General features: G+C 38.9%; 1 protein-coding gene and 1 non-coding gene across 3 annotated transcripts in view; one reads left to right on the forward strand and one right to left on the reverse strand.

Annotated features, from left to right (window-relative positions):
• Positions 1-14,814, forward strand: part of slc16a12b (solute carrier family 16 member 12b) — a 57,213-nt gene that overhangs the window by 22,784 nt on the left and 19,615 nt on the right. For both annotated transcript variants that reach the window (XM_069900610.1, XM_069900611.1), the window contains exon 2: positions 8,504-8,733. In XM_069900610.1, the coding sequence (XP_069756711.1) occupies positions 8,624-8,733 (110 nt within the window). In that variant the 5' untranslated portion in view covers positions 8,504-8,623. The remainder of the gene's footprint in view (positions 1-8,503; positions 8,734-14,814) is intronic.
• Positions 3,061-3,167, reverse strand: LOC138745131 (U6 spliceosomal RNA). The gene has a single exon (XR_011346059.1). It is a non-coding gene; the product is annotated as a U6 spliceosomal RNA (small nuclear RNA).

Raw genomic sequence — 14,814 nt, forward strand, 5'->3', positions numbered from 1 at the left:
AGGACCATTTCACAACTCTTGACCTGCACTCGGTGGAATTTAGGAGAACGAGGCAATCTCATTGAAATATTTTGTATGTTGAAAGTCATGGATGTAGAAAGGTTGTATTAAAAACACTAAATTGCTGGAAGAACTCAGCAGGTAGGAGGTAAAGATCTATAACTGACTTCTTCAAGGTATGAGTAAAAAGTAGGCAGGTACCTGAATTAGAAGGCTGTTTAGAAGTAAAGAAAAGTGGGGTCATGAGCACAAACCAATGGACAAAAGGTGTTAATTGGATATGCATAGAAGCAATTATTACAGTTATTCTTAAGAAGGATAAGGACCCATTAAAAACAGGGTCTTATAGACCTATTTCCTATTGCAAAGGTTCTAGTTAATAGGTTAGCTAAATATTTACTCGATTTCATTCATGTAGACTAAGCAGGTTTTATCAAAAATCAATATTCAGCAGACAACATTGTAAAGGTGATTTCTTTAATTAATGCTTCTCGGGAGCAATCGGATCAACTAATGCTTATTTCTCTCGACGCAGAGAAGGCCTTTGATAGAGTAGAGTGGAGTTTTTTTAATTTAAAGTTTTGGAGAAATTCAATTTTGGGTCTTTTTTTTATTGGTTGGATTAAGACTTTATATAGAAGACCTACTGCTAGAGCTGTGACAAATGGACAGGTATCTTCACCTTTTATGTTAACTAGATCGACTAGGCAAGGCTGCATTGGTTATCGAACCTTTGGCTCAGATGATTAGACAAGATAGTAACATTAAAGGTATGAAGGTGCAATGTGATGAATATAAAATAAATTTGTTTGCAGGTGATGTTCTGATATATTTAACATAACCTTTGAAATCTTTGGGGAGTCTGCACGATAGATTGGAGCAGTATGGTGAAATATTGGGATATAAAATTAACTGGGAAACGAATGAGATTATGCCTTTATCTGAAATGGATTATTCTCTTTGTAGGCATATTGTGAAATTTAAGTGGTCGGATTGGATTAAGTAGTTAAGTATTAAGATTGATAGTAATTATAATCATTTATATGAACTGAATTACCTACCTTTACTGTCTAAAATTAAATATGATTTGAATCAGTGTAAGTATTTACCTATAACATTAATAGGAATGTGTTTATTTGTATTAAAATGAATATCTTTTCTTAAATTCAATATCTTTTTCGATCTATTCCTTGCAAGATTCCTCAACATTTTTTTTAAAGACTTAAATACTTTGATGAGGAGTTTTTTTATGGAAAGATAAAAAGGGTGTCACTACAGAAATTAAATTGGAAGTATGCATTAGGAAGTTTTCAACTTCCTAATTTTCAAAATTATTATAAATCAGCACAGTTGAAATTTATTAATAGGATGTTCGAAGTGGATAAATCATTGATATGGGCGAGAAGAGGATGGATCCGTTTACTTATAGATGGAAATTTCAGTTATTAAGTAATTATAATTATAATTTACCTGTTGAAACATTTAATGGAATTATGGAGTTAAAAAAATGAAATTATAGGTACTCAAGATTTCGGTTAAAACTCCTTTGTTTCAAAATAAGCTTTCACTTTTTACAATTAATAATCAATTTTTGAAGGTCTGGGATCAGAAAGGTATTAAATTAGTAGAATATTTGTTATGAAGCAGGGTATTTTATTTCATTTCAAAGAATGAAAGAGAAATATGAAATATCTTTGAATACTCTTATTATCAAATTAAAGCCTTATTGTTGGATAATTTTGGGCGTATATTGTGGTTATCTAGACAGTCTCAATTTGAAATTTTACTTACTGATGGTGGCAAGAAAGGATTTATATCTGAAATGTTTGCTTTATTACAAAATAAAATGCTTAAGATGGATAATTATAAATCTAGACTAAAATGGGAAAAAGATTTGTCTATATCTATTTCCTAGGGTGATTGGATGAATCTATGTGAGGATAGTATGACTAAAATTGTAAATGTAAGATACCGATTGGTTCATTATAATTTTCTTCATCAATCATATTTAACCCCAGAGAAATTAAGGAAATATAAGTTTATTTAGATGTCATAAGGAAGTAGCTTCTTTTTTACATTCTACTTGGTTATGTGAGATGGTGAAATCTTTTTGGGATAGATTTAAGGAACTCTTAGAAACTGTTTTTAAATTGAAAATTCCACTTGATCCTTTAGTATTTTTATTGGGTTATGTGAAGAAATTGAGTTTGGTGTTAAAATTAAATAAATTCCAAATTGTTTCTTTGAGATTAGCCTTAACTGTGGCTAGAAAATGTTTGGAAATTACTTGGAAAAATGAATATTCAGCAATGGCATTTAGAAATGAGATCTTGCATTTCGTTAGAAAAAATGACATATAATTTACGGAATAATTATTCTTTTTTGTTAAAACTTGGAGCCCATATTTGGAATATATGGGGTTGAATTTATTAATCTTCTTCCCATGTATTGATGGTGTTGCTCCGAACCATGGCAAATAATTGATTGAGAGTTTTGTTTTATGTGAACTCTTCTTTCTTTTCTTTTTTGTTTTTGGGGTAGTTTAGAGGAGGGTGGGTTAGGGTGGGGGGGGGGTTGTAGGGGGTATTATTTACAAAAATATCATGTATGCATTTTGTTTTTCTTTTATTTGTATTTTTATGGCATGACTTACCATGATTAATAAATAAAATTCTCAAAAAAAAGTCAGTTGCATCAAACTATTTGGGAACTTTTGGAGTTTTGTTTATATTTCTAGTCATTCCATTACAGGAAGAATGTATAGGGAGGATGTCGCAGAGATTCTACAAGATGTTGCCTGGATTAGAGTATTGACTTCGATGAGATGTAAGACAAAAGTGGATTGCTTTCTCTGTAACATTGAACACTGATGGGAGACCTGATCATGTCTCTAAAATTATGAGAGGCAGCCAGCCAGAGTTCATTTTGATGGAAGTGCCGTATACTCAAGAGCAGAGGGTTTGGGCGAGAGGGAGAAAGTTTACTGGAGATTTGCAAGGAAAGCTTTTTACACAGAGTGTAATGTGCTGCCAAGAGATGTTTCAGAAGCAGATTTTTTTTTTAAATATGGACTGTTTCACAGATTTGTGTGTCATTCTTGTGCTGGGTCCATGCAAATCTTCTCTGTATCATTTCAATTTTAGTGTATGTGCTGCCAGACCGAGCACTTTCTTCAAAGTGAGCACAATAGCAATGTTTAAAAGGCATTTAGACGGACACGTGAACAGGCAGGGAACAGAGGGATATCGACCATGTGCAGGCAGATCTATAGTTGATTGCTAACATGTTAGTCCAGATATAATGGTGCAAAGGGTCTGTTCTGTTTTAGGTTCTAATGTTAAAAATATTGTTATGAGCTTGTGACATTTTGAGTCGAAAATGTTCAGTATTATTTAGGATAAGAGATTTGAATCAAACCGTTCATTAATGTTGAATCTGATCAAGTGCTCAGTTCTTTTAAATTCTGGTACAGAATGCTTCTGCAAGTTAGTGGTTTGCAAGCTTTGTAAGGGAAGTGTTGTATCAGAAAATTGACTAAGAGCAGAAAATATGAGGCTCACCGGCTGAGAACTGCCAGCAATTTTTGTTTTTATTTTATATTTTCAGCATCTGCAGTTTTTATTTATATGAACATATATAACTAAAATGAACTGACCAAATACCTCAACACATCGATAACTCACGTGAAGTGAGCAGTCCTTTAGGTGGTGGTGAGGAATTCAGAAAGATGCTGGTGAACATGGCTGCAAATTCTCTGCAGAACCTCTGGCAGGTTATCAGCACAAATTGACTTATTTATTTGAACTTGTAGGAAGTCTCTGCACCTATTTAGCCTTTGTTACAGTAGGTCCATTTATTGTGGGGGGGGGAAAATGTGATTGTAAAGACAGATATTCTCAGTCTTTAAATTGTTGCGCTTACCTCCATAAAAAGCCCGAAGACAGATCAACTGATCAAACTCGCTCCACCTTCCATCCGCCGGGCGTTGAGGCGGGGGAGTGGGGTGTGGACTCAGAGGTGGAGCGAAATTCCTCCACCTCCTCCGCAAAAGGAATGCAGCTCCAAAGGGGAGGGCAAATTATGTCTCGATGACGCCGTCAGCCCGCAACCCATATGGTAAATAGAGGCGATTATGTTCTGCAGGAGATCTGCCTGAGTCCTAAGACTGCTCGTACAGATCTCCGCTAGTGGTCTTACCTGCTCTTCAGTCACCATGTTCAAGTATAGGCCGCTTTCCCTTCTGGTTGTGCAATTTAGATGTCACGGTGCTGGGCAGTGCTACTGCACCACTCGCCCGCCTCCTTCAGCTCTGGAAGCCGGTCTTGACTCAGCTCTTATAGGTAAATTCCCCTTTTTTTTTAAACTTGAGCCAGCTCTAATGTGGGGTTTCATCATAAAAAGAGCAAGTGCATCCAGGTTGGCCCTGGCTCAGTTGATAGTAACATGGGACTTGCCTGCGAGTTAAAGGTCATGGGTTTGAGTCTCTGACCAGTAACTTGAGGTTAAATCAATGTAATATGGAAGGAGTTCTAATGAAATTTTAAACTGCAATGCTGTCCAGCAATATCTTGAAGAAAATAAACAATAGTTATTGCTGGTTAATAGTTATTCCGAATGAAACATCACAAAAAAGATTATATAGTCAAATAGCTCCTGAATCTTACTGTGTGCAGTCTAGTTCCTATGTTTTTTGTGATAATACATTAACCAGACCAACAAATGTCTTTGTAATCATTACATAAATACAAGTTCTATTTTTCTGGTTGTTTGGTTGACCAGTCTTAAGAGCACAGATGGAAAAAAAAGACATTGTTTTTAATTCCTCGTGTCTCCATAGGTCTTGTTTATTCTGTCTGGATGCTTTTTTCATTTTTCTGGCATTCAATACTATCACAATATGTTCCTAATTACAGAGCTGAGTTTCAATCACTGCAATAGAAATGGTTAGTGCAATGCTATTACAACGCCAGCAATCCGGGTTCGAATCCAGCACTCTCTGTAAGGAGCTGGTATGTTCTCCCCGTAACCCCCATGGGTTTTCTCCAGGTGCTCCATTTTCCTCCCACCGTACAGTATTGGCAAGTTATTCAGGTGTAATCTGGTGGCATGGGTTTCTGTGGCTGGAATCGATTTTTACTGTTTTGTAAATAAATTTAAATTAATGGTTGTAATTGTTCACCTGGACTGATTAAGGATCTAACAATAAAAGGACCTACTGTAACAAAGGCTAAATAGGTGCAGAGACTTCCTACAAGTTCAAATAAATATAAATCAATTTGTGCTGATAACCTGCCAGAGGTTCTGCAGAGAATTTGCAGCCATGTTCACCAGCATCTTTCTGAATTCCTCACCACCACCTAAAGGACTGCTCACTTCACGTGAGCTGTCGATGTGTTGAGATATTTCGTCAGTTCATTTTAGTTATACATGTTCATATAAATAAAAAAGTGTCTTAAAAAGTGTCGGCTAGGCAGGCTAAACGACGACTCCCTATTGTAAGTTCTATGAGCAAGTGTACCTGCTCCATGGGAAGAGAGCTCTGTGTGTGCCCCACCTCATATTTAAGGATGCACCATTTAGCATAAGCCCTTAATTTGTTAGCATTTAATAATTGTTGCTGGCAGCTGCTGCTCTCAGCAGGTATTTCATAATAATATTTTGGCCTAACAGCCCTCCAATAGAAGTTCTGCATTCTGAAAGCTCATTTTTAGAAGTTCAGCAATGCACTGTATCTACAACACGAACTCTAGTTTTTCATGGGCCTGAGGGCCTTATCTTACGACGTAGATGCCTTGTCAGGGCAAGCAATGATTGTTTATCTCTGCATTCACAAAAAAACAGTTTTACTATTAGTGAAGGAAATAATTCAAATATTTTTTTTTATAAGAGCTGTTACTTCACGCCCCTCTTGATCGTTCTCCTGGATTACTTGCAGTTTTGTCATAAACCCTTGACTATTGGAGGAAAATCTGAGGAGACGTGCGATAGTTATGTTGGGAGAACCCTGTGCAGTTTGAAGCCTACTTTCTGAATGGCCCTTTCAGCAAAAGCCCTTCTAACATCCCAGAACTTCATTCTGCAATGCTTCCATTATGCTCTGCTTTGAAAGTAATTGTTCATACTTCAGCGCACTTCACAACTTTAAGATGTTGGTTGGGGTTCACACTTGTAGACAGCCGCTTCTATTGGCAAATGGGATGAACATTGACTTTACTGCCTTCCACTAAACCTGCTTGGCTTTTCTTTCCCCTCCCCAAATCACAAAATTCTGTAGATACCATGGTTGAAATAAAAAATGCTGGAGAAGCTCAGCGGGTCAAACAGCGTCCTTTATGTAGCAAAAGTTTTTAAAAAAAAACATCACTAGCATTTTGGGCTTGAGCTCTTCATCAAGGTATGAGAAGCATCCAAACAAAAAAGTGGGGGAGGGGGCGTGGAAAAGGCAAGAGAAGATAGGTGGAGAAAGGAGGGAGGGGACCTGAGGGGGAGGGGGGGAAATTACTGGGTGGATAAAGGAACTGGAAAGACAGGAAAAGGGGTGGGGAAAGAGAAGCCAAGCAGGTTTAGTGGAAGGCAGTAAAATCAATGTTAATCGCATTTGGCTGGAGGGTGCCCAGACGGAAAATAAGGTGTTGTTCCTCCACTCCGCGGGGTGGTCAGGATAGGACAGATTACATGAAGATGTATGCTCTCACCATTCAAATGGGAAAAAAAAGATTGCAGAAATTGACAATTCCATCAGTTCACAGTTACCATGGCATACACTTTTTTTCAATTGGTATTGTCTAAAAATGCAATTATAGTTCTTGAACTATTGAGCAGGGGGAGTCAACAGCCCAGACTTTTATATGCACTGGCCTACTGCAGGGGGCAACCTCTGTATCTGCAGAAGAGCACTGGGGACAAGACGACACCTGGCCGGCTGTCAATCAGCTGACCTGAATAGACCAAGCCCCACCTGGTTGGTGTCAATCACCCTCCGGGATAGAAGCCTGAGCTGGCCCTTCAAAGACATTCTCAGAGTTTACAGCAGCTCTCTTCACAGCTGGTTCTGTGGAAGTTTGCGTCGAACAAAGTCTGTTGTACAGTCTTCTGGTTTTCTGTGTTTGCTCCTGACCGACAGTCCCCCGCAATACTAGATTGGAACTTCGAGTCCAGTCAAGTTTATTGTCATCTGATTGTACAAGAACAACCAGACATCACCACTGTGTCCTAGACCATACCAAATTAAGCATTCTCCATTGGCTCTGCAGCCTGTTTAAGTCAAATATATTAACCTGAAATTTGAGGCATAATTGAAAGTAGCATTTCCAGCCCTCCTGCACTGTTCTGGAATGGGAAATCTAAACCGAGCAGGAGGACAAATTATAAAGGTATTACAAACTAACCTGATGTGGTGTGATAAGGGAAGTAGTATGAAGGATGAAAGATGTACAGACTCATCAGGAAATTTGATCACAATGGGAATTTTAAATCAAAACGGCATGAGCTTATTAACATGAAAAGTGAAGGTTTCACTACAGGGCAGTGGAACCTTCTTTTTCCAATCAAAATTCACAAGTCAAGGACATCATGAATGATATAACACAGGATTGAAGGAGTCCCATGAACACAATCTGACAGGAAAACAGGGAGAAGCATGGGGTCAGGAGACAAAGTTATTTTGTGAACAATGACTTCTGTAATCTCTACTCCCACAACTACCTTGACTACATTTCCTAACATCCTGTCTCCTACAAGGATTGCATCCCCTTCTCTCAATTTCTCTGTCTCTGCTGTCTCTGTTCCCAAGATGAGGTCTTCCAGTCCAGATCTTTTCAAATGTCTGCCTTCTTCCTCAAACGTGGCTTCCCCTCCACCACCATCAACTCAGCCTTCACCTGCATCTCCTTCTTTTCCTGCTCCTCTGCCCTGGCTCTCTCTGCCCCCAGATGCAACAAACATAGAATCCCCTTCATCCTCGCCTACCACTCGACCAGTCTCCGCATCCAACACATTATCCACTAGAACTTCCAGCACTTACTACAGGATCCTATCACCAGGCACACTTTTCCCTCTCCTCCCCTCTCGGCCTTCCGTGGGATCTGCTCACTCCCGTGATTCCCTCGTGCACTCATCCCTCCCAACCAGTCGGCCGACCCCTGGCTCCTTCCCATGTCCATAGGAGGTGCACCTTTGCTACATCAAGGACATTGTTTGATCCACTGAGCTTCTCCAACATTTTGTTTTCTTTTACTCCTGTAAGGTTTCCCTGGGTCAGTTATCAAGAATTCTCCTCACAATGAGGCAGTATGCTCCGGCTTCCCCCTCACCTCTTAGAGCATTTGTTTTTAAATTCCAATATTATTGCCGAGACACCCTTGCTATTTGATTGATTTTTTTTCCCCCTCTGGAGTTGAATCATTTACATCAGCATATTAGAATGGCAAATGATTCACCACCTTTGAATCCTGTGGCTTCGATCTTTGATCTTACCTTTCATTATGTCTCGTTTTTTTTTCAGATGGTTAATGAAAATCATTTACAAGCAATCCGTTCAGGCCCTTGGTCAGATTTTGTGAACTGACCTTGGAAGAACAGCAGAAAGAACCACTGCAACCTGTGTGAATCACAAAGAACAACAATGGCACGTCATTCTAAAGCACCTTTGAGGGAAGCCCCAGATGGAGGATGGGGTTGGATGGTTGTTATCAGCTGCTTTTTGGTCAATGTCTGTACAAGAGCGGTATCCAGGTTTGTTTATAAAATCTCTCACCATTCACTTAAGGACAAGCATATTGTGTTGAATTTGGAACCACCCACTTTAATGTGAGCTATGACGAGTGTTTCTGTTCACTGTGTGGCATTTGAATGTTGGTTGTTAACTGTGTTCACACTGTTGCCTTTTAATGGGGCACGCTTTAAGCTGTCACCGCTGTTGCTCCATAAGAGTTGATCAACATCTGCTGTGGTCTTTTAAGCAGACAACTTCATATACCCTGGTTCATTCAGAGTTTGTGTTGCCAGGAATATTTGCTTCTACAGTTCCTGAGCATTGTTTGATGAAACAGTTTTATAGGTTGTACCTCTCTTACCTGGTGCTCTGTGGTCCGGCAACTCCCGTGGTCCAGCTTGTTTGAATCTGCCGCCATTAGTACAAACTCTTTACAGGATTCGAACCCCGATCCCGATTGCTGGTGCTACGCCAAACGTGCTGCCCGATGGTAATGAGGACCCCGCCTTCATTTATCACAAGTCGTGTGTAAATAGTGAAAGGAGCCCCATAAGCTCCCACACACTCATCCCATCAAACTGCTTCTGCCCAATGTGCGACAGAAGGTGCATTTCCCCACACCAGCCTCCTCAGAACAAATGGAAGTGGTGTGGAAATAAATCTTCCTCTATTAGGAGGAAGGTTCTTCTTGTGGTCAAGAGTGGGAAAGAAACCTGCGCCGTCCCATCACTGACGCCGAGTGGGAGGTGTGGGATGCACTTACCGACAGCCAGCAGGCAGGATGTGGCGGGCACACTTACCGACAGTCAGCTGAAAGGGCTCAGTGGGCACACTTACCAACACCCAGCTGGCAGGACATTTCGGGCACACTTATCGTCAGCCAGCTGGAAGGGTGTGGTGGGCACACTTAGCAACAGCCGGCCAGAAGGATGCAGCAGGCACTTACTGCGGGGTCTGTGCCTGCTCTTAGGTACCTCCACAATTATTTGAATCGGTGGAAAGATTTATCTATAACATTGATAGGACGGGTTAATTGTATTAAAATAAATATCTTTCCCTGAATTCAGTATCTTTTTCAGTCTATTCTTTGTAGGATTCATCAAAAAAAATTTAAAGATCTGAATACTTTGGTGAGAAAATTTTTTGTCTAAAAGAACTGAAATGCTGAAGAAACACGGCAGGTCCTGAAGCCTCCGTAGGAGGTAAAGATACATAACCAACATTCTGGGCCTGAGCCCTTCTTCAAAGTATCAGTAAAAAGCAGGCGTGCACATGCCCGTGTTTTCTGGCATCTTCTGTGGTCCAGCAATGGCCAGGTCCCAACTTTACAAGATTAAAGAGGTACAACTTGTATTATATTGCATCCTTTTTATTTTCTTTCTTTCATTCTATGCCTAACCCTGCTGTCCCTATGATAGGACTGTGTGACAGGACAGTCGATGTAAATTTGTTCTGGCTCCAACCCATATTTTTCTAGTTCTTTTTTAGATTTATCCCATGAACCCCTTTTGTTATGTGTGTGAATTTTTGTTTTGGAAAATACTGATTTTACAAGATTTAAAATAAAATAGTTTTTGCTGTCGTGGATTCAATTCCAGTTCCTGCAGTGCTCATGAATGCTATGAACCAACGCTCTTCACTGCTCCTTCTCTCCAGGGACAACTGGGCATAAATATTATTTTAGGAGATTTCAGGGCCTGGGTCTAATCAGTAAAGTGGACAAAGATAATTCTGGAACACCTCAGCCTGGGCCGTCATAACACCCACAGAAATAGGACATCTGGAGGCTTCAGCCACAAGCCTCTATGTTGCATGCCTTACTCCTTGTGATAGTACAGATCTATCACCAATGTACATAGTGTATATAGTTACTGTATCTAGACTGTGCTTACAGCGATTGGCTGAGAGCTAAGCCACACCTATTGTTTGGGCCTTAAAGGGTTGTGTCCCTAGCCAGGTCGGATCATTCCGGACTGGTCGGCCACCTGTGAAGAGCTCCGGTCTTTTGCTAATAAAAGCCTTGGTTTGGATCAACAAGTCTTTGGTTCTTTCGACGAGCTCTACACTCCTTCACCATCAGTTCGACTCCCATATCCAGATGGCCAAACAACTAGAGCAATCTCCTCTGCCAGCTGCGGAGCATTCTGACTGGGGCTGACCTTCCCTCAAAATTGAAAGGTCCCACAAAAGTCAAGCAACTCCCTCAAAGTAGTACCACCGAGACCGTGCCTGACTGAGACACTTGCTAATTGGAGGAACCACACCTCATATTCCATCTGGGCCCTCTCCAACCAGACGGCATTAACAACAACTTTTCCGTTCCATTACCCCCCCCCACAAATCTTTCCCTTTGTCTCCTTTCCTTTGGCTCTGTTTCTCTTTCCTTTTCCCTTGGTCTCCTTTCACAGAGCCTCTTAACATATTCATTTCACTCCAATTTATCTCTTGGTTTGTACTCCTCCCCCTGCCTATTCTTCCCTTTTCCCCAGACCTTTAATTCAGGCGCACGCCTGCTTTTTACTGATACTTTGAAGAAGCGCTCAGGCCCAGAATGTCGGTTATGTATCTTTACCTCCTACGGAGGCCTTGGGACCTGCTGAGTTTCTTCAGCATTTCAGTGCTTTTAGACAAAAAAAATTCTCGTCAAAGTATTCAGATCTTTTAATTTTTTTTGATGAATCCTATAAAGAATATACTGAAAAAGATATTGAAGTCAGGGAAAGATATTAATTTTAATACAATTAACCCATCCTATCAAAGTTATAGATAAATCTTTCCACCAATTCAAATCAAACTTAATTTTAGACAATAAAGGTAGACAATTTAATTCAAATAAATTATTATAATTACTATCAATTATAATACCTAAATATTTAATCCAATTAGACCATTTAAATCGCAACCTGTCTACAAAGCGAATAATCCATTTCGGCTAAAGGCTTAATTTCACTTTTTTCCCAATTAATTTTATATCCCGATACCTCACCGTACTGCTCCAGTCATTATGTAAGTTCTCCAAGGATTGCAAAGGCTGTGTTAAATATATTAAAATGTCATCAGCAAACAAATATATTTTATATTCATCGGTTTTCACCTTAATACCTTTAATAGTATTGTCCTGCCTAATCATCTGTGCCAAAGGTTCAATAACCAATGCAAATAGAACTAGTGACAAAGAGCAGCCTTCTCTAGTCAAGCTAGATAACACAAAAGCTAAAGACACCTGTCCATTTGTCACCACCCTAGCAGTAGGATTTTTATATAAAGCCTTAATCCAACCAATAAAAAGATGCCCAAAATTAAACTTTTCCAAAACTTTAAACAAAAAACTCCATTCTACTCTATCAAAGGCCTTTTCTGCAACAAGAGAAATTACCATTGGTTGGTCAAACTGCTCCCAAGAAATATTAACTTAAGAAATCAACTTGACATCATTATCTGCTGAATATCGATTCTTAATAAAACCCACCTGATCCACATGAATCAAATCAGGTAAGTATTTGGCTAATCTATTATCCAGAACCTTGGCAACAATTTTATAACCACATTTAACAAAGAAATAGGTCTATAGGATCCTGCCTTTAAGGGGTCCCTATCCTTCTTAAGAATAACAGTAATAATTGCTTTACAAAAAGAATCTGGGAAGGACCCAGTCTTCACCAGAAGCTCCATCAATGAAGGAAGTAAATTCCTGATAAAATTCAGAAGTAAATCCATCATCCCCTGAAGACTTGCTGCTGTTAGGTAAAAACATCATGAGCTGGGAATGTAGAAGGAGTCACCCAGTGCTGGGCCGTAACAAGATGCAGTTGTGACCTTGTACTCTCAAGATAAGAGTGGGGATGACAAATTGATGTGTAGGAAACTAGCAGAGAAGGATAGCAACAGTTTATTCATTGGACAATGTCATGGTATGATAATTTACTAAGTACGTATCCTAAGGTATATAAAAAACACCACTTGCTGATAACGGCAGAATGCGCCTTCTCCAACTAACACTGTTAGTTGCAAGTGTTACAATCCGGCAATAAAGAACAAAGAACCTTGATTTCGACTCAGTCTGGTGTTTGACTCACTCATTCATGAACAAAGCAGACCTAACACTACTCGGCATAGACTGAAGTGCTTCCATCAATTCTTTAGTAGTAAGGGAAGCATCTAAATCCTTAATATCCATATCCTTCAAGGAAAGTAAAATTAAACCTGATTTTAAAAAAATTCAATTTTGACTTCATCGTCCAATATTTCAGAGGTATACAAATTCTCATAAAACATACGAAACTCATCATTAATTTCTTGAGGTTTATACATAATCGTCGAGGTATGCCTAATGGCATTTATTGTTCTTGAAGCTTGTTCCATTTTTAACTACCATACTAATACTTTATGAGCTCTTTCACCCAATTCGTAATATTGCTGTTTAGTTCTCTGTAATAATTTTTCAAACTTATACATTTGTAACGAATTATACTGTAATTTCAAATTAACTCAACGTATTTTCCTTACTTCTGTAGAATTCCGTTGTAAATTTTTTTTCAAAATCTCTATCTCCTTTTCCAATAATTTGTCCTCGTAAATAGGCTTTCAAAGCATCCCATAAAACAAATTTACTGTCAACTGATCCTGTACTTATTGTCAAAAAAAGTTTCATTTGGTCCTTTATAAATTTACAAAATTCAGGATCTTTCAACAAAAAAAAATTAAATCACCAACGATAAACAATTCTCTACTCTCTCTGAAGCAGTACAGGTATTTAATAACAAAGAATGATCAGACAAAATCCTAGACTTACACTCAGCCTTAAAAACTTGACCTTGTAACTGTGCTGATACTTTAGCTTGGCTTCGCGGAAACAAATCTATTTTACATTAAGAATCATAGAGAAACTAATAAAATGATCAATCTTTTTCTTTAGGATTTAATTTCCTCCATCTATCTGCCAAATTCATATCCTTCATTAGGCACCATTAACTGTTTAGCCATTTTAGTTCTCATTACCAATTTAGGAAATTTATCTAATATTGAGTCTAAACAACAAGTAAAGTCACCTCCTACCAAAAGCCTGACTTAAATTAAAGGAATCCATCATAAATTGTTCATCATCAATATCAAGAGCATAAACATTTATTAAGGTCCAACATTCAAAGAAAATTTTACAATTGACCATCAAAAGTCTACCAGCTGCCTCAAAAACTGAATCCAATTTAAAAGCTAACTTCTTATTAATCAAAAAGCCTTCCCGGGCAATGTTTCATGAACGATTATATCTGTGACCGTGAGGAGCCTGAAAGGTCAATCTCCATGTGCAAAGCCAAACCCATCAACCTTCTCCAAAGAAAGAGGAATACTTCCATGCAATCAATCCTATTTCTTACAGGAATAGTTAGTGTAGCAGTTAGTGCAATGCAGTTACAGTGCCAAGAACCTGGGTTCAAATCCAACACTATTTGTAAGGAGTTTATATTATTCTCCCTGTGTTTGCGTGGGTTTCCTCCGGGTGTTCAGTTTTCCATCCATCCTTCAAAGCATACAGGAGTTGTAGGTTAATTGGGTGTAATTGGGTTTCACAGGCTCATGGGTCAGAAGTGCCTATTTCCATGCTGTATGTTTTAAAATAAACACCCCAGGCATGAGTCATCCCTGATGCACTCTTTTACCAAATCAAATGACCCACTAACTTTGACTTGTGAAAAATGTGAAAACTAGTTGACTGTATTTGCCTGGTTAAAAAATGAGCCAAGGACATAGAATCTGACATGAAGCCCCTAGACATGTACAGCATGAAGATACCAGGCTATGAACAGTCAGGTGTATTTAACCCATTCTCTGCCTGCTTGAGATTGGTTGATGGGACTCCATTTTATCTTCCTCTAAATTATCTGAGTTATCTAGTGGATGCCCACAGAGGTTTTGTAATATATTTGAGATTTAGGGCTTTACAATTTTAACTTCCTGTGGGGTGTGAGGTTTTGGGGGGGTGGGGGGGGGAGGGACTGTAGAACACTGAAAATATTTGTTACATGTTTAGTTATGCTAAATCCAGTGGTTCTCAACCTTTTTCTTTCCACTCACGTATCATTTATGTATTCGCTATGCCATAG

Source organism: Narcine bancroftii, chromosome 10 (assembly GCF_036971445.1).
Source record: "Narcine bancroftii isolate sNarBan1 chromosome 10, sNarBan1.hap1, whole genome shotgun sequence".
Taxonomy (NCBI): domain Eukaryota; kingdom Metazoa; phylum Chordata; class Chondrichthyes; order Torpediniformes; family Narcinidae; genus Narcine; species Narcine bancroftii.